The sequence below is a fragment of the Oncorhynchus clarkii genome, chromosome 19, assembly GCF_045791955.1.
Source record: "Oncorhynchus clarkii lewisi isolate Uvic-CL-2024 chromosome 19, UVic_Ocla_1.0, whole genome shotgun sequence".
In the NCBI taxonomy this organism is placed as follows: Eukaryota; Metazoa; Chordata; class Actinopteri; order Salmoniformes; family Salmonidae; genus Oncorhynchus; species Oncorhynchus clarkii.
The window spans coordinates 60251679-60275596 of NC_092165.1; the positions used below are offsets into that span (position 1 = coordinate 60251679).

Genomic DNA, 23918 nt, shown 5'->3' on the forward strand with positions numbered 1-23918 from the left:
GTTAGAGCGTTGGGCCAGTAACCAGCAGGTAGCCTAGTGGTTAGAGCGTTGGGCCAGTAACCAGCAGGTAGCCTAGTGGTTAGAGCGTTGGGTCCAGTAACCAGCAGGTAGACTAGTGGTTAGAGCGTTGGGCCAGTAACCAGCAGGTAGCCTAGTGGTTAGAGCATTGGGCCAGTAACAAGCAGGTAGCCTAGTGGTTAGAGCGTTGGGCCAGTAACCAGCAGGTAGCCTAGTGGTTAGAGCGTTGGGCAAGTAACCAGCAGGTAGCCTAGTGGTTAGAGCGTTGGGCCAGTAACCAGCAGGTAGCCTAGTGGTTAGAGCATTGGGCCAGTAACCAGCAGGTAGCCTAGATGTTAGAGCGTTGGGCCAGTAACCAGAAGGCAGCCTAGTGGTTAGAGCGTTGGGCCAGTAACCAACAGGCAGCCTAGTGGTTAGAGCGTTGGGCCAGTAACCAGCAGGTAGCCTAGTGGTTAGAGCGTTAGGCCAGTAACCAGCAGGTAGCCTAGTGGTTAGAGCGTTGTGCCAGTAACCAGCAGGTAGCCTAGTGGTTAGAGCGTTGGGCCAGTAACCAGCAGGTAGCCTAGTGGTTAGAGCGTTGGGCCAGTAACCAGCATGTAGCCTAGTGGTTAGAGCGTTGGGCCAGTAACCAGCAGGTAGCCTAGTGGTTAGAGCGTTGGGCCAGTAACCAGCAGGTAGCCTAGTGGTTAGAGCGTTGGACTAGTAACCAGCAGGTAGCCTAGTGTTTACAGCGTTGGGCCAGTAACCAGCAGGTAGCCTAGTGGTTAGAGCGTTGGACTAGTAACCAGCAGGTAGCCTAGTGGTTAGAGCGTTGGACTAGTAACCAGCAGGCAGCCTAGTGGTTAGAGCGTTGGGCCAGTAACCAGCAGGTAGACAAGTGGTTAGAGCGTTGGGCCAGTAACTAGCAGGTAGCCTAGTGGTTAGAGCGTTGGGCCAGTAACCAGCAGGTAGTCTAGTGGTTAGAGCGTTGGGACAGTAACCAGCAGGCAGCCTAGTGGTTAGAGTGTTGGGCCAGTAACCAGCAGGTAGCCTAGTGGTTAGATCGTTGGGCCAGTAACCAGAAGGTAGCCTAGTGGTTAGAGCGTTGGGCCAGTAACCTGCAGGTAGCCTAGTGGTTAGAGCGTTGGGCCAGTAACCAACAGGTAGGCTAGTGGTTAGAGCGTTGGGCCAGTAACCAGCAGGTTGCTGGAATGAATCCCCGAGCTGACAAGGTAAAAATCTGTCGTTCTGCCCCCATGAACAAGGCAGTTAACATACTGTTCCCCGTTAGGTAGTCATTGTAAATAAGAATTTATTCTTAACTGACTTGCCTAGTTAAATAAAGGATAAATGAATATATTAAAAAGCTTTTGGTGTCCAGGTCCTCTTTAACAGACTTCCTATTCAATAGTAGTATGGAGGCAATGTGGGATTCGTCCACCACTTGTTTTCGTAAACAGAGATGGGACTGGAGAAACATAGCCACACGTTATGGATGGGGTCGGACAGTTGAACTAAGCTCAGTAGCTCATTTACAAGTTATATTATTTTAGAATCAACGGCTATTTACCATTATGGATGTACCAATCTCAGATTGTCCGTTATTAAAGGAGTGTAAATCCCCTCCTTTTAAGACCCCCCCTCCTGCTCTTATAGATCCCGTCTGGGTTGCCATGGAAGCCTTAGAAATGGCTGGTGCTATTTGAGCGGAGAGATGGAGAGGTCTGGTGCCTCCGGCTCTGCTGTAACGCCTAGAGCATTCTACGGCATTTCCTTCTACTGTGGGTAGACAAGGTGTTGCTCTCCATTGCGATGTTAATTATGTCATCAACTGAAGAGGAACTTGTTTTTTTGTTTTTGTTTTTGACGAGACATGAACCGTCCTGGGTTCAATAAAACACGCAGAGTAGTTGAGAGAACTGAGTAGAATATAATACTATTAGAATATAACAGAATTCATGGAAAATGACTTGTTGCTGAACATGTCCCACATGCAATATAGAATGTGCAATATAGAATGTGCATTATTGGTTTATGCTCATAGTGTAATAGCCTATACTGTTTTAAAATTGCGTGTTGTGTTTCCAATCAATATCAATTAGAGGATCGTTCGTGCAAGGCGCTATTATCGTCATATGGAAATATTGTGGTCGTAGCTGACGTCTGATTGGACAATAACCATTACACTGACAGCTGCCTTGTCCAATAACTGCTCTGGATTCACCTGCATTTGCAATACCGTTTGTCTATTGGTCAGAAAGTGCGTTGTCTTGGATAGTTTGCAGGATATCGTTGCCTGCTTACTTCCAAGGATGCATTTGCGGTGGTAGATGCTGAAAGATAAGTCCGCTGTCTGTGCGCAATAGCATTTTGAGTTATCACATATAGCTAATTTTCTGGAATTGAGAGAAACTATTTCACTCCGAAGAGAATTTAAAATGGATGAGATGGAGGAAGAATTAAAATGCCCTGTCTGCGGATCGTTTTTCCGGGAGCCGATCATTCTACCGTGCTCCCACAACATCTGCCTGGCTTGCGCTCGGAATATCCTAGTGCAGACCCCGGACGCTGAATCTCCGCAGAGTAGCCGTGCTTCTGGCTCGGGAGTCTCCGACTATGATTATCTGGATCTCGATAAGATGAGCTTGTACAGCGAGGCGGACAGTGGATACGGTTCGTATGGTGGCTTCGTTAGTGCCCCGACCACCCCTTGCCAGAAATCCCCAAACGGGGTGCGTGTTTTCCCCCCTGCCGTCCCCCAACCCCCTTCTCAGCACCACTTGCTAGGACACCCAGGTTCCCTACCTCCAATCCCACGCAACTCCTGCCTCACATGCCCGCAGTGTCATCGCAGCCTCATCTTGGACGAGAGGGGGCTCCGCGGGTTTGCCAAGAACAGGGTGCTGGAAGGGGTCGTGGACCGCTACCAGCAGAGCAAAACAGCCGCTCTCAAGTGTCAGCTCTGCGAGAAGAGTCCCAAAGAGGCCACTGTGATGTGCGAGCAATGTGACGTGTTCTACTGTGACCCTTGTCGCTTGAGGTGCCACCCTCCCCGAGGTCCGCTAGCCAAGCATCGCCTTGTACCCCCGGCACAGGGCAGTATAAGCCGTCGGACAAGTCCCCGAAAGATCTCCACCTGTACAGAGCACGAACTGGAGAACCTGAGCATGTACTGTGTTCAGTGCAAGATGCCGGTGTGTTACCAGTGTTTAGAGGAAGGGAAACATGGGACACACGAAGTCAAGGCTCTAGGAGCTATGTGGAAACTGCACAAGGTAGGGTCACGTGTTCCAAATCGTTACATTTGTACCTCTATTTTTCCAACGTCATAACGCGCGCATAAACTCACAAATTATAGTCCTTAAATGTGTCCCTATGAATTTCGTTCGTTGATGCAATTGTGGAAACGAATAGCGTGTAGGCTATTTTACATTTTAATATAAGCGTAACTTTTAAGTTTCAAGTTGAACTGATTGTGTGTGAAAACAATTTGATTAAATAAGATTACATATTGTGTGATAATAGCCTAAAAACTATTACATGTTTTGCTCACACTTCACTAAGTAGCCTGTTGGGATGAGCTTCTATCCTTTATCTGCTCCGAGGTTGTCAGTAAATCCACTTGGGCAAGACTGTGGCAAAATCACATTTTACAAGAGGCGCTCCCGTCCGTCTCCCGAGTATAATAAATTGTCTTGGGGCCAGACGCAGAGGTAGAGTCATAGGGTTCTTGTTGAGAGAGGACCAGCAGCAGTATTGCTGCGTCACGGGGAAAGCTACCATCCCCTTTTCTGTAACCCTGTGAAGTTTGGATCCGGTTTGATTATTAACTGTGACGTATGAGAAATACATTATACTGTGGCTTAGGAATAGGTGACATTGGCTTGCTTCCCAATTGGCACCCAATACCCTCTATAGTGCACGACTTTTGACAAGGGCCCGCACTATATTATGGTAATATAGGAGCATTATAAGGGGATAGGGTGCCGTTTAGGACAGAAGCGTGGTGTTTCTATCTCCATACTCTAGTATTTTCTGGTCCCCTTCACATTCTCAGCTGTTCAACGTGCCTATATATATATATATATATATATACAGTTCTCCCTCTATAAGCCTCAGATATATAATATATATGTAAAACCTCAAATATATGATATATATAAAGCCTCAAATATATAAAATATATATAAAACCTCAGATATATAAAACCTCAGATATATATATATATATATATATATTTAAAGCCTCAGATATATATAATATATATAAAACCTCATATATAATATATATAAAGCCTCAGATATATATAAATATATAAAACCTCATATATATATATATATAAAGCCTAAGATATATGTAAATATATATGTGTAAATATATATATATATATATATATATATATATATATATATATATATATATATATATATATATATATATATATATGCGCAAAAGCATCTCTTGATAGTGCACTACATTTGAACAGGGCCCAAGTAGTGCACTATAAAGGGATTAGGGTGCCAATTTGGACGTAGTTGTAGTGTTTCCCCTTTCCTTGTCTTTTCTATCATTGCGGTACTCGCATGGCTGTGTTTCAGTGGGCTATAGATGGTCTCGCATGGCTGTGTTTCAGTGGGCTACAGATGGTCTCGCATGGCTGTGTTTCAGTGGGCTACAGATGGTCTCGCATGGCTGTGTTTCAGTGGGCTACAGATGGTCTCGCATGGCTGTGTTTCAGTGGGCTACAGATGGTCTCGCATGGCTGTGTTTCAGTGGGCTACAGATGGTCTCGCATGGCTGTGTTTCAGTGGGCTACAGATGGTCTCGCATGGCTGTGTTTCAGTGGGCTACAGATGGTCTCGCATGGCTGTGTTTCAGTGGGCTACAGATGGTCTCGCATGGCTGTGTTTCAGTGGGCTACAGATGGTCTCGCATGGCTGTGTTTCAGTGGGCTACAGATGGTCTCGCATGGCTGTGTTTCAGTGGGCTACAGATGGTCTCGCATGGCTGTGTTTCAGTGGGCTACAGATGGTCTCGCATGGCTGTGTTTCAGTGGGCTACAGATGGTCTCGCATGGCTGTGTTTCAGTGGGCTACAGATGATCTCGCATGGCTTAGTTTCAGTGGGCTACAGATGGTCTCGCCCACTTTAGAGAGTCTGAGTTGTCATGGGCAACACATACACACACACTCTCCCGGCTCCTCTCTCCCTCCCAGTTCTCTCTCTCCCTCCCAGCTCTCTCTCTCCCTCCCAGCTCTCTCTCCTACCCAGCTCTCTCTCCCACCCAGCTCTCTCTCCCACCCAGCTCTCTCTCTCCCACCCAGCTCTCTCTCTCCCTCCCACCCAGCTCTCTCTCTCCCTCCCACCCAGCTCTCTCTCTCCCTCCCACCCAGCTCTCTCTCTCTCCCTCCCAGCTCTCTCTCTCCCTCCCAGCTCTCTCTCTCTCTCCCAGCTCTCTCTCTCTCTCCCACCCAGCTCTCTCTCTCCCTCCCACCCAGCTCTCTCTCTCTCTCCCAGCTCTCTCTCTCTCTCTCCCTCCCAGCTCTCTCTCTCTCTCTCCCTCCCAGCTCTCTCTCTCTCTCTCTCCCTTCCAGCTCTCTCTCTCTCTCTCCCTTCCAGCTCTCTCTCTCTCTCTCCCTTCCAGCTCTCTCTCTCTCAGCACCCAGTGTGTCATTCCATGAGTAGGAGGAGAGGGCCTGATATAGCAACCATCCCCAGCCTACACACTAACACCCCCCCCCCCCCCACTCACACACACTCTCTCTACAGATATCATGCATAACAACGTGTATGCTTGAACTGCAGCACAAATACACAGACATATTGTGCACAGTGAAGTGAAAACTAGTAAAACAATGTGAGATCAAACAAAAATCTATGAAAGGACAAAAACATAAACAGTATATTTGACCTCTCAGCTTCCCTATCAAATCTAAAAATGTCAAGCGGACAACCTAAGAAAATGAACAACAATGACAAATGGTTTGATGAAGAATGCAAAAACCTCAGAAAGAAATAGAGAAACCTGTCCAACCAAAAACATAGAGACCCTGGAAAACCTGAGTCTACGCCTTCACTATGGTGAATCACTAAAACAATACAGAAATACACTACGGAAAAAGAAGGAACAGCACGTCAGAAATCAGCTCAATGCAATTGAAGAATTCATAGAATCTAACCACTTCTGGGAAAATTGGAAAACTCTGAACAAACAACAACACGAAGGCAGACCTGGCTCTCAAGATGAGGTGGAAACAAAATGAGGTGGAAACTGAGCTGCACTTCCTAACCTCCTGCCAAATGCATGACCTTATTAGAGACACATATCTCCCTCAGATTACACATATCCACAAAGAATTAGGAAACAAATCCAATTTTGATGAACTCAACTCAATTATGTGAAATAAACAAACACCATTGTAAATACAATCAATATTTATGTTGATTTATTTTCCCTTTTGTATTTGAACATCATTATTACTGTCTCTCTCTCTCCCCCCCCCCCTCTCCCTCCCTCTCCCTTACCGTCTCTCTCCCCCCCTCTCGCTCCCCTTCTTTCCCCCCCCCCCCTCTCCCTCCCTCTCCCTTACTGTCTCCCCCCCCCCCCCCCTCTCGCTCCCCTTCTTACCCCCCCCCTCTCCCTCCCTCTCCCTTACCGTCTCTCTCTCCCCCTCTCGCTCCCCTTCTTACCCCCCCCCTCTCCCTCCCTCTCCCTTACCGTCTCTCTCTCCCCCCTCTCGCTCCCCTTCTTACCCCCCCCCCTCTCCCTCCCTCTCCCTTACCGTCTCTCTCTCCCCCCTCTCGCTCCCCTTCTTACCCCCCCCTCTCCCTCCCTCTCCCTTACCGTCTCTCTCTCCCCCCTCTCGCTCCCCTTCTTACCCCCCCCCTCTCCCTCCCTCTCCCTTACCATCTCTCTATCCCCCCTCTCGCTCTCCTTCTTACCCCCCCCCTCTCCCTCCCTTACCGTCTCTCTCTCCCCCTCTCTCTCTCTCTCTCTCTCATTTTCATTTCAAGGGGCTTTATTGACATGGGTAACATATGTTAACATTGCCAAAGCAAGTGAGGTAGATAATATACATATATAAGTGAGAAAAAAAACTAGAATAGAAATGAACAGTAAACATTACACTCACAGAAGTTCCAAAAGAATAAAGACATTACAAACACATGTTACCCATGCCAATATAATCACTTAAATTGAAAATGAGAGAGAGAGGGGGAGAGAGAGACGGTAAGGGAGAGGGAGGGGAGGGAGGGAGAGGGGGGGGGAGAAAAGGAGGTAGAGAGAGGGAGGGAGAAAGAGGGAGGGAGAGGGAGGGAGAGGGGGGGGGAAAGAAGGGGAGCGAGAGGGGGGAAAGGAGGCAGAGAGAGGAAGAGGAAGAGGGAGGGAGACCTGGCAGGCCTGGTAGATATGGATGGGCAGCTTTCAGACCCAACAGGCATTCCTGGGGCCTTCCTGACTGAACACCCTCTAGGACAGACAGACAGGAGGCTTCTCCATTGGCACTTGCATACACTCACAGTGTCACAAACACTGATAGTTATACGCAAACACACACTGATACACACTGACACTAAAACACACACACACACACACACACACACACACTGATACACACTGACACTAAAACACACACACACACATACACTAACACTGATACACACTGACACTAAAACACACACACACACACACACATACACTAACACTGATTCACACACACACACACACACACACACACACACACGGTTCTGCTTAAGCGACATAAAAACACTTTTTTGGGGATTCAGTGTAATGTAAAACACACCGCGCCCTCCCCAAAAAATAATTTCTCTCACACAATCAAGTAATACACAGGGAGAGTACGTAGCTCCGTTATGTATCGTTAAAACTGTGATTATATTCTGTTTCTACAGACAACATAGTTTTAAATGAAGCCTCTCAAATCAATAGGTCAATATAAGCAACTGGGAGAGAGTCAGGTGACGCTGTGACTCGAACCCAACGCTGTGACTCGAACCCAACGCTGTGACTCGAACCCAACAAGCCATGGCTTCCCTTAAAGGAAACGACAAGGAACAACCCAACAAGCCATGGCTTCCCTTAAAGGAAACGACTAGAAACAACCCAACAAGCCATGGCTTCCCTTAAAGGAAAAGACTAGAAACAACCCAACAAGCCATGGCTTCCCTTAAAGGAAACGACAAGGAACAACCCAACAAGCCATGGCTTCCCTTAAAGGAAACGACAAGGAACAATCCAACAAGCCATGGCTTCCCTTAAAGGAAACGACAAGGAACAACCCAACAAGCCATGGCTTCCCTTAAAGGAAACGACAAGGAACAACCCAACAAGCCATGGCTTCCCTTAAAGGAAACGACAAGGAACAACCCAACAAGCCATGGCTTCCCTTAAAGGAAACGACAAGGAACAACCCAACAAGCCATGGCTTCCCTTAAAGGAAACGACTAGAAACAACCCAACAAGCCATGGCTTCCCTTAAAGGAAACGACTAGAAACAACCCAACAAGCCATGGCTTCCCTTAAAGGAAAAGACTAGAAACAACCCAACAAGCCATGGCTTCCCTTAAAGGAAACGACAAGGAACAACCCAACAAGCCATGGCTTCCCTTAAAGGAAACGACAAGGAACAATCCAACAAGCCATGGCTTCCCTTAAAGGAAACGACAAGGAACAACCCAACAAGCCATGGCTTCCCTTAAAGGAAACGACAAGGAACAACCCAACAAGCCATGGCTTCCCTTAAAGGAAACGACAAGGAACAACCCAACAAGCCATGGCTTCCCTTAAAGGAAACGACAAGGAACAACCCAACAAGCCATGGCTTCCCTTAAAGGAAACGACAAGGAACAACCCAACAAGCCATGGCTTCCCTTAAAGGAAACGACAAGGAACAACCCAACAAGCCATGGCTTCCCTTAAAGGAAACGACAAGGAACAACCCAACAAGCCATGGCTTCCCTTAAAGGAAAAGGAACAACCCAACAAGCCATGGCTTCCCTTAAAGGAAAAGGAACAACCCAAAAAGCCATGGCTTCCCTTAAAGGAAAAGGAACAACCCAACAAGCCATGGCTTCCCTTAAAGGAAAAGGAACAACCCAACAAGCCATGGCTTCCCTTAAAGGAAAAGACTAGGAACAACTCAACAAGCCATGGCTTCCCTTAAAGAAAAAGACTAGGAACAACTCAACAAGCCATGGCTTCCCGTAAAGGAAAAGACTAGGAACAACTCAACAAGCCATGGCTTCCCTTAAAGAAAAAGACTAGAAACAACTCAACAAGCCATGGCTTCCCTTAAAGGAAAAGACTAGAAACAACTCAACAAGCCATGGCTTCCCTTAAAGAAAAAGACTAGAAACAACTCAACAAGCCATGGCTTCCCTTAAAGGAAAAGACTAGAAACAACTCAACAAGCCATGGCTTCCCTTAAAGAAAAAGACTAGAAACAACTCAACAAGCCATGGCTTCCCTTAAAGGAAACGACAAGGAACAATCCAACAAGCCATGGCTTCCCTTAAAGGAAACGACAAGAAACAACTGAGATTAACCAGCAGCTAAAAGAAATCCAGGATATAACTAAAATGTTCCCAATGCCAAAACCAAAAACAAATTAACTGTTACTATCTGTTGTTAAAAACAAAAAGAAGGTAGATTTGCTCAAAAGGGAAGTGGAGTGTCAGATATGCAAATACAGTGGGCGGGGCTAGTGGATGAACAGGAAGTGCAAACTTTAGAAGATTAACTGGAGCAGGAAGAAGAAAACAGAATGAGACAAAACAAACATCAAATCAAAGTTTATTTGTCACGCGCGCCGAATACAACAGGTGTAGTAGACCTTACAGTGAAATGTTGAATACAACAGGTGTAGTAGACCTTACAGTGAAATGCTGAATACAACAGGTGTAGTAGACCTTACAGTGAAATGCTGAATACAACACGTGTAGTAGACCTGACAGTGAAATGCTGAATACAACAGGTGTAGTAGACCTCACAGTGAAATGTTGAATACAACAGGTGTAGTAGACCTTACAGTGAAATGCTGAATACAACAGGTGTAGTAGACCTCACAGTGAAATGTTGAATACAACAGGTGTAGTAGACCTTACAGTGAAATGCTGAATACAACATGTGTAGTAGACCTTACAGTGAAATGCTGAATACAACAGGTGTAGTAGACCTGACAGTGAAATGCTGAATACAACAGGTGTAGTAGACCTTACAGTGAAATGCTGAATACAACAGGTGTAGTAGACCTTACAGTGAAATGCCGAATACAACAGGTGTAGTAGACCTTACAGTGAAATGCCGAATACAACAGGTGTAGTAGACCTTACAGTGAAATGCTGAATACAACAGGTGTAGTAGACCTTACAGTGAAATGCCGAATACAACAGGTGTAGTAGACCTTACAGTGAAATGCCGAATACAACAGGTGTAGTAGACCTTACAGTGAAATGCTGAATACAACAGGTGTAGTAGACCTTACAGTGAAATGCTGAATACAACAGGTATAGTAGACCTTTTGGTGAATTACTCACTACAGCTTAATGAGAAGGGTGTGCTTGAAATGATGCACATAACTCTGCAATGTGGCAAGATGCAGATGATGGAAAGACCTGTGTTGTCCTTGTTAATGCAGACAGAGAAGAGCTCCAACTTCTTAATCATCACCTCAATTTTGTCCCTCACATTGAATATAGTTGCAGAGAGTCTCTGTAATCCTAGATTCAGATCATTCAGGCGAGAAAAAACATCACCCAGATAGGCCAGTCGTGTGAGAAACTGAGAAACATGCAAGTGATCAGAAAATTCTGGTCAGTAAAAGAGAACTTTAAGCTCGTCTCTCAATTTAAAAAAAACGTGTCAATGCTTTGCCCCTTGATAATCAGCGCACTTCTATGTTGTAAAAGCGTTACATGGTCGCTGTGGCCTTGCTTTAACAAAGTTAACCATTTTCACTGTAGTGTCCAAAACGTCTTACAAGCTGTCAGGCATTCCCTTGGCAGCAAGAGCCTCTCGGTGGATGCTGCAGTGAACCCAAGAGCCTCTCGGTGGATGCTGCAGTGTACCCAAGAGCCTCTCGGTGGATGCTGCAGTGTACCCAAGAGCCTCTCGGTGGATGCTGCAGTGTACCCAAGAGCCTCTCGGTGGATGGTGCAGTGTACCCAAGAGCCTCCCGGTGGATGCTGTAGTGTACCCAAGAGCCTCTCGGTGGATGCTGCAGTGTACCCAAGAGCCTCTCGGTGGATGCTGCAGTGAACCCAAGAGCCTCTCGGTGGATGCTGCAGTGTACCCAAGAGCCTCTCGGTGGATGCTGCAGTCTACCCAAGAGCCTCTCGGTGGATGCTGCAGTGTACCCAAGAGCCTCTCGGTGGATGCTGCAGTGTACCCAAGAGCCTCTCTGTGGATGCTGCAGTCTACCCAAGAGCCTCTCTGTGGATGCTGCAGTCTACCCAAGAGCCTCTCGGTGGATGCTGCAGTCTACCCAAGAGCCTATCGGTGGATGCTGCAGTGTACCCAAGTGGCGTCGGGAGCAACTGCTTGCACCCACGTTACCACTCCACTATGTCTCCCTGTCATGGCTTTTGCTCCATCAGTACAGATACCAACATGAGCAGCAGCTACGTTTGGCTACATAGTGGAATTCCCACGAGAGAGTAACGGTTAATGTGATTGGATGTTAATTACTTGACTAGGCTGTACCTGTATTTTACATTGTGTTATTAGTTCGCTGAACACTAGATTGTTTAATTTTATTTTTGGCAATGAAACGAGGCCTCTCTCTCCCCCCTCTCGCTCCCCTTCTTACCCCCCCCCTCTCCCTCCCTCTCCCTTACCGGCTCTCTCTCCCCCTCTCGCTCCCCTTCTTACCCCCCCCCCTCTCCCTCCCTCTCCCTTACCGTCTCTCTCTCCCCCCTCTCGCTCCCCTTCTTACCCCCCCTCTCCCTCCCTCTCCCTTACCATCTCTCTATCCCCCCTCTCGCTCTCCTTCTTACCCCCCCCCCTCTCCCTCCCTTACCGTCTCTCTCTCCCCCTCTCTCTCTCTCTCTCTCATTTTCATTTCAAGGGGCTTTATTGACATGGGTAACATATGTTAACATTGCCAAAGCAAGTGAGGTAGATAATATACATATATAAGTGAGAAAAAAAACTAGAATAGAAATGAACAGTAAACATTACACTCACAGAAGTTCCAAAAGAATAAAGACATTACAAACACATGTTACCCATGCCAATATAATCACTTAAATTGAAAATGAGAGAGAGAGGGGGAGAGAGAGACGGTAAGGGAGAGGGAGGGGAGGGAGGGAGAGGGGGGGGAGAAAAGGAGGTAGAGAGAGGGAGGGAGAAAGAGGGAGGGAGGGAGAGGGAGGGAGAGGGGGGGAAAGAAGGGGAGCGAGAGGGGGGAAAGGAGGCAGAGAGAGGAAGAGGAAGAGGGAGGGAGAGCTGGCAGGCCTGGTAGATATGGATGGGCAGCTTTCAGACCCAACAGGCATTCCTGGGGCCTTCCTGACTGAACACCCTCTAGGACAGACAGACAGGAGGCTTCTCCATTGGCACTTGCATACACTCACAGTGTCACAAACACTGATAGTTATACGCAAACACACACTGATACACACTGACACTAAAACACACACACACACACACACACACACTGATACACACTGACACTAAAACACACACACACACACATACACTAACACTGATACACACTGACACTAAAACACACACACACACACACACACATACACTAACACTGATTCACACACACACACACACACACACACACACACACACACACACACACACACACACACACACACACACACACACACACACACACACACACACACACACGGTTCTGCTTAAGCGACATAAAAACACTTTTTTGGGGATTCAGTGTAATGTAAAACACACCGCGCCCTCCCCAAAAAATAATTTCTCTCACACAATCAAGTAATACACAGGGAGAGTACGTAGCTCCGTTATGTATCGTTAAAACTGTGATTATATTCTGTTTCTACAGACAACATAGTTTTAAATGAAGCCTCTCAAATCAATAGGTCAATATAAGCAACTGGGAGAGAGTCAGGTGACGCTGTGACTCGAACCCAACGCTGTGACTCGAACCCAACGCTGTGACTCGAACCCAACAAGCCATGGCTTCCCTTAAAGGAAACGACAAGGAACAACCCAACAAGCCATGGCTTCCCTTAAAGGAAACGACTAGAAACAACCCAACAAGCCATGGCTTCCCTTAAAGGAAAAGACTAGGAACAATCCAACAAGCCATGGCTTCCCTTAAAGGAAAAGACTAGAAACAACCCAACAAGCCATGGCTTCCCTTAAAGGAAACGACAAGGAACAACCCAACAAGCCATGGCTTCCCTTAAAGGAAACGACAAGGAACAATCCAACAAGCCATGGCTTCCCTTAAAGGAAACGACAAGGAACAACCCAACAAGCCATGGCTTCCCTTAAAGGAAACGACAAGGAACAACCCAACAAGCCATGGCTTCCCTTAAAGGAAACGACAAGGAACAACCCAACAAGCCATGGCTTCCCTTAAAGGAAACGACAAGGAACAACCCAACAAGCCATGGCTTCCCTTAAAGGAAACGACTAGAAACAACCCAACAAGCCATGGCTTCCCTTAAAGGAAACGACTAGAAACAACCCAACAAGCCATGGCTTCCCTTAAAGGAAAAGACTAGGAACAATCCAACAAGCCATGGCTTCCCTTAAAGGAAAAGACTAGAAACAACCCAACAAGCCATGGCTTCCCTTAAAGGAAACGACAAGGAACAACCCAACAAGCCATGGCTTCCCTTAAAGGAAACGACAAGGAACAATCCAACAAGCCATGGCTTCCCTTAAAGGAAACGACAAGGAACAACCCAACAAGCCATGGCTTCCCTTAAAGGAAACGACAAGGAACAACCCAACAAGCCATGGCTTCCCTTAAAGGAAACGACAAGGAACAACCCAACAAGCCATGGCTTCCCTTAAAGGAAACGACAAGGAACAACCCAACAAGCCATGGCTTCCCTTAAAGTAAACGACAAGGAACAATCCAACAAGCCATGGCTTCCCTTAAAGGAAACGACAAGGAACAACCCAACAAGCCATGGCTTCCCTTAAAGGAAAAGGAACAATCCAACAAGCCATGGCTTCCCTTAAAGGAAAAGGAACAACCCAACAAGCCATGGCTTCCCTTAAAGGAAAAGGAACAACCCAACAAGCCATGGCTTCCCTTAAAGGAAAAGACTAGGAACAACTCAACAAGCCATGGCTTCCCTTAAAGAAAAAGACTAGGAACAACTCAACAAGCCATGGCTTCCCTTAAAGGAAAAGACTAGAAACAACTCAACAAGCCATGGCTTCCCTTAAAGGAAAAGACTAGAAACAACTCAACAAGCCATGGCTTCCCTTAAAGGAAAAGACTAGAAACAACTCAACAAGCCATGGCTTCCCTTAAAGGAAAAGGAACAATCCAACAAGCCATGGCTTCCCTTAAAGGAAACGACAAGAAACAACTGAGATTAACCAGCAGCTAAAAGAAATCCAGGATATAACTAAAATGTTCCCAATGCCAAAACCAAAAACAAATTAACTGTTACTATCTGTTGTTAAAAACAAAAAGAAGGTAGATTTGCTCAAAAGGGAAGTGGAGTGTCAGATATGCAAATACAGTGGGCGGGGCTAGTGGATGAACAGGAAGTGCAAACTTTAGAAGATTAACTGGAGCAGGAAGAAGAAAACGGAATGAGACAAAACAAACATCAAATCAAAGTTTATTTGTCACGCGCGCCGAATACAACAAGTGTAGTAGACCTTACAGTGAAATGCTGAATACAACAGGTGTAGTAGACCTTACAGTGAAATGCTGAATACAACAGGTGTAGTAGACCTTACAGTGAAATGCTGAATACAACAGGTGTAGTAGACCTTACAGTGAAATGCTGAATACAACAGTTGTAGTAGACCTTACAGTGAAATGCCGAATACAACAGGTGTAGTAGACCTTACAGTGAAATGCCGAATACAACTGGTGTAGTAGACCTTACAGTGAAATGCTGAATACAACATGTGTAGTAGACCTTACAGTGAAATGCTGAATACAACAGGTGTAGTAGACCTGACAGTGAAATGCTGAATACAACAGGTGTAGTAGACCTCACAGTGAAATGCTGAATACAACAGGTGTAGTAGACCTTACAGTGAAATGCTGAATACAACAGGTGTAGTAGACCTTACAGTGAAATGCTGAATACAACAGGTGTAGTAGACCTTACAGTGAAATGCTGAATACAACAGGTGTAGTAGATCTTACAGTGAAATGCCGAATACAACAGGTGTAGTAGACCTTACAGTGAAATGCCGAATACAACAGGTGTAGTAGACCTTACAGTGAAATGCTGAATACAACAGGTGTAGTAGACCTTACAGTGAAATGCTGAATACAACAGGTATAGTAGACCTTTTGGTGAATTACTCACTACAGCTTAATGAGAAGGGTGTGCTTGAAATGATGCACATAACTCTGCAATGTGGCAAGATGCAGATGATGGAAAGACCTGTGTTGTCCTTGTTAATGCAGACAGAGAAGAGCTCCAACTTCTTAATCATCACCTCAATTTTGTCCCTCACATTGAATATAGTTGCAGAGAGTCTCTGTAATCCTAGATTCAGATCATTCAGGCGAGAAAAAACATCACCCAGATAGGCCAGTCGTGTGAGAAACTGAGAAACATGCAAGTGATCAGAAAATTCTGGTCAGTAAAAGAGAACTTTAAGCTCGTCTCTCAATTTAAAAAAAACGTGTCAATGCTTTGCCCCTTGATAATCAGCGCACTTCTATGTTGTAAAAGCGTTACATGGTCGCTGTGGCCTTGCTTTAACAAAGTTAACCATTTTCACTGTAGTGTCCAAAACGTCTTACAAGCTGTCAGGCATTCCCTTGGCACCAAGAGCCTCTCGGTGGATGCTGCAGTGAACCCAAGAGCCTCTCGGTGGATGCTGCAGTGTACCCAAGAGCCTCTCGGTGGATGCTGCAGTGTACCCAAGAGCCTCTCGGTGGATGCTGCAGTGTACCCAAGAGCCTCTCGGTGGATGCTGCAGTGTACCCAAGAGCCTCTCGTGGATGCTGTAGTGTACCCAAGAGCCTCTCGGTGGATGCTGCAGTGTACCCAAGAGCCTCTCGGTGGATGCTGCAGTGAACCCAAGAGCCTCTCGGTGGATGCTGCAGTGTACCCAAGAGCCTCTCGGTGGATGCTGCAGTCTACCCAAGAGCCTCTCGGTGGATGCTGCAGTGTACCCAAGAGCCTCTCGGTGGATGCTGCAGTGTACCCAAGAGCCTCTCTGTGGATGCTGCAGTCTACCCAAGAGCCTCTCTGTGGATGCTGCAGTCTACCCAAGAGCCTCTCGGTGGATGCTGCAGTCTACCCAAGAGCCTATCGGTGGATGCTGCAGTGTACCCAAGTGGCGTCGGGAGCAACTGCTTGCACCCACGTTACCACTCCACTATGTCTCCCTGTCATGGCTTTTGCTCCATCAGTACAGATACCAACATGAGCAGCAGCTACGTTTGGCTACATAGTGGAATTCCCACGAGAGAGTAACGGTTAATGTGATTGGATGTTAATTACTTGACTAGGCTGTACCTGTATTTTACATTGTGTTATTAGTTCGCTGAACACTAGATTGTTTAATTTTATTTTTGGCAATGAAACGAGGCTAGTCAGGCGAGAGAAAAAAACTCACCCAGCTGTATAGCCCCGTTGGAAAATATAAATGAACTGTTTGAAAATGTGAAGATTATTATTATTTTAAAAAATATAGTTTATTATTATTATTATATATATATTTTAAAGTGAATCACATTTTTATTTGGCGTACCCCCATTGTGAATACCTGCTGCATAGTATCTTCTGTTTCTAGATGGTGTCACGTTATCTATAAAGGTGTTTCCAGCAGAGCTACAGTAATCTTTTAGCCAGGTGTGTAATGCCTGTAGCCTGCTGCATCTTTCAAACCGCGGCACAACGATGGCACTGGACCTGAAATGATTTATTTTGTCTTTTAATGGGGGGGACACTGGGCCTGGATGGGTAAGGGAGGGAGGGTAGTGGGATACTGGGCCTGGATGGGTAAGGGAGGGAGGTAGGGGGGCACTGGGCCAGGATGGGTAAGGGAGGGAGGTAGGGGGACACTGGGCCTGGATGGGTAAGGGAGGGAGGTAGGGGGACACTGGGCCTGGATGGGTAAGGGAGGGAGGTAGGGGGGCACTGGGCCTGGATGGGTAAGGGAGGGAGGTAGGGGGACACTGGGCCTGGATGGGTAAGGGAGGGAGGTAGGGGGACACTGGGCATGGATGGGTAAGGGAGGGAGGTAGGGGGACACTGGGCCTGGATGGGTAAGGGGGGGAGGTAGGGGGACACTGGGCCTGGATGGGTAAGGGAGGGAGGTAGGGGGACACTGGGCCTGGATGGGTAAGGGAGGCAGGTAGGGGGACACTGGGCCTGGATGGGTAAGGGAGGGAGGTAGGGGGACACTGGGCCTGGATGGGTAAGGGAGGGAGGTAGGGGGACACTGGGCCTGGATGGGTAAGGGAGGGAGGTAGGGGGACACTGGGCCTGGATGGGTAAGGGGGGGAGGTAGGGGGACACTGGGCCTGGATGGGTAAGGGAGGGAGGTAGGGGGACACTGGGCCTGGATGGGTAAGGGAGGGAGGTAGGGGGACACTGGGCCTGGATGGGTAAGGGAGGGAGGTAGGGGGACACTGGGCCTGGATGGGTACATGAGGGAGGTAGTGGGACACTGGGCCTGGATGGGTAAGGGAGGGAGGGTAGGGGGATACTGGGCCTGGATGGGTAAGTGAGGGAGGTAGTGGGACACTGGGCCTGGATGGGTAAGGGAGGGAGGTAGGGGGACACTGGGCCTGGATGGGTACGGGAGGGAGGTAGGGGGACACTGGGCCTGGATGGGTAAGGGAGGGAGGTAGGGGGACACTGGGCCTGGATGGGGACGTGAGGGAGGTAGGGGGACACTGGGCCTGGATGGGTAAGGGAGGGAGGTAGAGGGACACTGGGCCTGGATGGGTAAGGGAGGGAGGTAGGGGGACACTGGGCCTGGATGGGTAAGGGAGGGAGGTAGGGGGACACTGGGCCTGGATGGGTAAGGGAGGGAGGTAGGGGGACACTGGGCCTGGATGGGTAAGGGGGGGAGGTAGGTGGACACTGGGCCTGGATGGGTAAGGGAGGGAGGTAGGGGGACACTGGGCCTGGATGGGTACGTGAGGGAGGTAGGGGGACACTGGGCCTGGATGGGTAAGGGAGGGAGGTAGGGGGACACTGGGCCAGGATGGGTAAGGGCGGGAGGTAGGGGGACACTGGGCCAGGATGGGTAAGGGGGGGAGGTAGGGGGACACTGGGCCTGGATGGGTAAGGGAGGGAGGTAGGGGGACACTGGGCCTGGATAGGTACGTGAGGGAGGTAGGGGGACACTGGGCCTGGATGGGTAAGGGAGGGAGGTAGGGGGACACTGGGCCAGGATGGGTAAGGGCGGGAGGTAGGGGGACACTGGGCCAGGATGGGTAAGGGAGGGAGGTAGGGGGACACTGGGCCAGGATGGGTAAGGGCGGGAGGTAGGGGGACACTGGGCCAGGATGGGTAAGGGCGGGAGGTAGGGGAGGTTGGGATAAGCTTGGCTTGGGTGGGGTAAAGGGAGGAGGAGAGAGAGGGGGTGGTGGAGAGGCATGGATTTGGTTTGGGAGAGAGGAAGGAAGGACTTAATTATAATACAATGTAATTGTATTTCTTTCTTATTTCTTATGGTTCCTTGTTTGTCATTCTAATTAAGATTCAATGGTGGTTATTGGTGAGAATGGAGAGAGAGGCTTTATCTAGGGGATTGGGAGAGCATCAGAAACTTCACTGAGGTGGACGTGGGGACTCCACTCATCCCATTTCAGTCTCTTGGTGGACCCTCTCTCCCCAAGTAGAGCCCCACCAGCCACTATACTTTAAATTAATTTACAAGGTAATACAAACTGACCCCAGTACTTAAGTGGCAGTCTTTCCCCAATGTATATACAATGACATAATCCCCATTCTGGATTGGGTAAAAAAAATCTGTCGTTAGGAGAGGAGTTGAAGCTTAATGGCTGCAGTTGGCTAAATCAGAGGTCACACAGACTGTTTCGTGGTAGTCTGAAACTCTTTGAAAACAAAAGTATACACCTCACACACATGGTTATGGGCTTAGAAAGAAGAAGACACCTGTACCATGTCAGATATAGAGACGACATGTATTACATTTAGAATATTACTCTTTACACTACATAGTCATCATAGAAGACTGAAATATAACAAAAAACAGTTTTTCAGCAGGTTTTTTGTTGTTGTTAAAAAATAAGGTTTATTAATTCTAAAATGATGAAAAATATGAATAACATTCCACCCATGAGGCCACTAGGTTCATTTGACTGCAGGAAAGTAGTGATCCGTTCTGACTACAGCTGACACGGACCAATCACGGGCCGGCGTGCCAAAGAAATGACGGTTGACTCTCTCAGGCAGGATGAAAAGGATTACAGCGATCCTTTGCTAGTTACTGACACTTTCACCACGATCCTTAGCTACATGTGTTTGTGTGTGTGCCAATCAGCTCCATTCAGCAATAAGGGCGCACTTCAAATTTAAATACTTCAAGTGTAAATACTTCTAATTGAGTACACTACTTTTGACCAGAGCCCATAAGGCTAAATCAAACCAAATCAAACTTTATTAGTCACATGCGCCGAATACAACAAGTGTAGACCTAACCGTGAAAATGCTTTACTTACAAGCCCTTAATTAACAGTGCAGTTCGAGATAGAATTAAGAAAATATTTACCAAGTAAACTAAAGTAAAAAAAATTATAAAAAGTAACACAATAACATAACAATAACGAGACTATATACAGGGGGTACTGGTACAGAGTCAATGTGGAGGCTATATACAGGGGGTACCGATACAGAGTCGATGTGGAGACTATATACAGGGGGTACTGGTACAGAGTCAATGTGGAGGCTATATACAGGGGGTACCGGTACAGAGTCAATGTGGAGGCTATATACAGGGGGTACGGTACAGAGTCAATGTGGAGGCTATATACAGGGTATTACGGTACAGAGTCAATGTGGAGGCTACATACAGGGGGTACCGGTACAGAGTCAATGTGGAGGCTATATACAGGGGGTACCGGTACAGAGTCAATGTGGAGGCTATATACAGGGGTACATGTGTACATGTAGGTAAGGGTAAAGTGACTATGCAAAGATAATAAACAACGAGTGGGGGGGGGGGGGGGGGGGGGGGGGAATGTAAATAGTGGCCATTTGATGAGCTCATAGGGCCCTGGTCAAAAGTAGTGCACTACATAGGGAATAGGGTGCCATTTGGGACAGTAGAGAAGTGTCATTGTCGGACGGATCAAAGCTATTCTATTGTATAAGCAGTGGCTTGTTTCCTTAAAGCACAAAGCCCCTGCTCTTGTCAGATGACAGTGTTCTGTCATGTTCCTGTCGTCACCAAGACCATTGGCTCATAGTCCATTGTCCCTGTTGTCCGTTATTCTGTAATTCTCTGGCCCTGTCACTGTCTACATCCCAAATGGCACACGATTCCCTATATTGTAGTGCTCCCTCCCCCATTTGACCAGTGCCCTATCAGAGCCACTATGGAGTGAATAAGGTGACATTTGGTACACAGGCTATGCCTCAAGAGGTTTTGTTCAGTCAAAGTGTTTACGAATGCGTTCCATTTGTATAATATCAATCGTGATGTTGGCAGAGCGCCCCGTTCTAAGGACAACTGCACAGTCACACCAGCCACGGTGTCACCATAGCAACCGAGTCCCCATAGATGTTGTGTTAGATAAAGTACCTGACCCCATATGATTTATCCCAGATGCTTTCCAGCATTTCGTTTTATGTGTGTTGGTGCTTTATGATGACTGGGACCATTACTCCCTCCTCCATCTATGTGAGTACTCACTCCTCCATCTATGTGAGTACTCACTCCCCCATCTATGTGAGTACTCACTCCTCCATCGATGTGAGTACCCCCTCTTCTATCTATGTTAGTACCCCCTCCTCTATCTATGTGAGTACCCCCTCCTCTATCTATGAGTACCCCCTCCTCCATCTATGTGAGTACCCCCCCTCCATCTATGTGAGTACCCCCTCCTCCATCTAAGTGAGTACCCCCTCCTCCATCTATCCTGAGTACCCCCTCCTCCATCTATGTGAGTACCCCCTCCTCCATCTATGTGAGTACCCCCTCCTCCATCTAAGTGAGTACCCCCTCCTCCATCTATCCTGAGTACCCCCTCCTCCATCTATGTGAGTACCCCCTCCTCCATCTATGTGATTACCCCCTCCTCCGTCTATGTGAGTACCCACTCCTCCATCTATGTGAGTACCCCCTCCTCCATCTATGTGAATGAGTACCCCCTCCTCCATATATGTGATTACCCCCTCATCCATCTATGTGAGTACCCCCTCGTCCATCTATGTGAATACCCTCTCCTCCATCTATGTGAGTACCCCCTCCTCCATCTATGTGAGTGAGTACCCTCTCTTCCATCTATGTGATTACCCTCTCCTCCATCTATGTGAGTACCCCTCCTCCATCTATGTGAGTACCCCCTCCTCCATCTATGAGTACCCCCTCCTCCATCTATGTGAGTACCCCCTCCTCCATCTATGTGAGTGAGTACCCCCTCCTCCCTCTATGTGATTACCCCCTCCTCCATCTATGTGAGTACCCCCTCCTCCATCTATGTGAGTACCCTCTCCTCCATCTATGTGATTACCCCCCTCCTCCATCTATGTGAGTACCTCCTCCTCCATCTATGTGAGTACCCCCTCCTCCATCTATGTGAGTACCCCCTCCTCCATCTATGTGAGTACCCCTTCCTCCATCTATGTGAGTGAGTTCCCCCTCCTCCATCTATGTGAGTACCCCCTTCTCCATCTATGTGAGTGAGTACCCCCTCCTCCATCTATGTGAGTACTCCCTCCTCCATCTATGTGAGTACCCCCTCCTCCATCTATGTGAGTAACCCCTCCTCCATCTATGTGACTACCCCCTCCTCCATCTATGTGAGTACTCCCTCCTCCATCTATGTGAGTACCCCCTCCTCCATCTATGTGAGTGAGTACCCCCTCCTCCATCTATGTGAGTACCCCCTCCTCCATCTATATGTGAGTACCCCCTCCTTCATCTATGTGAGTACCCCCTCCTCCATCTATGTGAGTACCCCCTCCTCCATCTATGTGATTACCCCCTCCTCCGTCTATGTGAGTACCCACTCCTCCATCTATGTGAGTACCCCCTCCTCCATCTTTGTGAGTGAGTACCCCCTCCTCCATCTATGTGATTACCCCCTTTTCCATCTATGTGAGTACCCCCTCCTCCATCTATGTGAGTACCCTCTCCTCCATCTATGTGATTACCCCCTCCTCCATCTATGTGAGTACCCCCTCCTCCATCTATGTGAGTATCCCCTCCTCCATCTATGTGAGTACCCCCTCCTCCATCTATGTGAGTACCCCTTCCTCCATCTATGTGAGTGAGTTCCCCCTCCTCCATCTATGTGAGTACCCCCTCCTCCATCTATGTGAGTACCCCCTCCTCCATCTATGTGAGTGAGTACCCCCTTCTCCATCTATGTGAGTACTCCCTCCTCCATCTATGTGAGTAACCCCTCCTCCATCTATGTGAGTAACCCCTCCTCCATCTATGTGACTACCCCCTCCTCCATCTATGTGAGTACTCCCTCCTCCATCTATGTGAGTACCCCCTCCTCCATCTATGTGAGTACCCCCTCCTCCATCTATGTGAGTGAGTACCCCCTCCTCCATCTATGTGAGTACTCCCTCCTCCATCTATGTGAGTAACCCCTCCTCCATCTATGTGAGTAACCCCTCCTCCATCTATGTGAGTACCCCCTCCTCCATCTATGTGAGTACCCCCTCCTCCATCTATGTGAGTACCCCTCCTCCATCTATGTGAGTACCCCCTCCTCCATCTATGTGAGTACCCCCTCCTCCATCTATGTGAGTACCCCATCCTCCATCTATGTGAGTACCCCCTCCTCCATCTATGTGATTACCCCCTCCTCCATCTATGTGATTACCCCCTCCTCCATCTATGTGATTACCCCTCTAAACCACCCTGTTAGTCATGTCTAAACCACCTTGTTAGTCATGTCTAAACCACCCTGTTAGTCATGTCTATATCTAAACCACCCTGTTAGTCATGTCTATATCTAAACCACCCTGTTAATCATGTCTATATCTAAACCACCCTGTTAGTCAAGTTTAAACCACCCTGTTAGTCATGTCCATATCTAAACCACCCTGTTAGTCAAGTTTAAACCACCCTGTTAGTCAAGTTTAAACCACCCTGTTAGTCATGTCCATATCTAAACCACCCTGTTAGTCAAGTCTAAACCACCCTGTTAGTTATAGACTCCCAATACATTGAAGACCTCTAGATTGTATTAGCTGATATTACATTTCTCTCCCATCCTCCCTCCTCCCCTCCTCTCTCTCCCATCCTACCTCCTCCCCTCCATTCTCTCACCTCCTACCTCCTCCCCTCCTCTCTCTCCCATCCTACCTCCACCCTTCCTCTCTCTCCCATCCTACCTCCTCCCCTCCTCTCTCTCCCATCCTACCTCCTCCCCTCCTTTCTCTCTCTCCTATCTCCTCCCCTCTTTTCTCTCCCATCCTACCTCCTCCCCTCCTCTCTCTCCCATCCTACCTCCTCCCCTCCTCTCTCTCCCATCCTACCTCCTCCCCTCCTCTCTCTCCCATCCTACCTCCTCCCCTCCTCTCTCTCCCATCCT

The 23918-nt window shown here is 47.8% G+C and overlaps 1 protein-coding gene across 2 annotated transcripts in view; it reads left to right on the forward strand.

Moving 5' to 3' along the window:
* Window positions 1–2329: 2329 nt before the first annotated feature.
* Window positions 2330–23918, forward strand: part of LOC139374390 (tripartite motif containing 9) — a 92620-nt gene continuing 71031 nt past the window's right edge. For both annotated transcript variants that reach the window (XM_071115437.1, XM_071115438.1), the window contains exon 1: window positions 2330–3272. In XM_071115437.1, coding sequence (XP_070971538.1) covers window positions 2436–3272 — 837 coding nt within the window. In that variant the 5' untranslated portion in view covers window positions 2330–2435. The remainder of the gene's footprint in view (window positions 3273–23918) is intronic.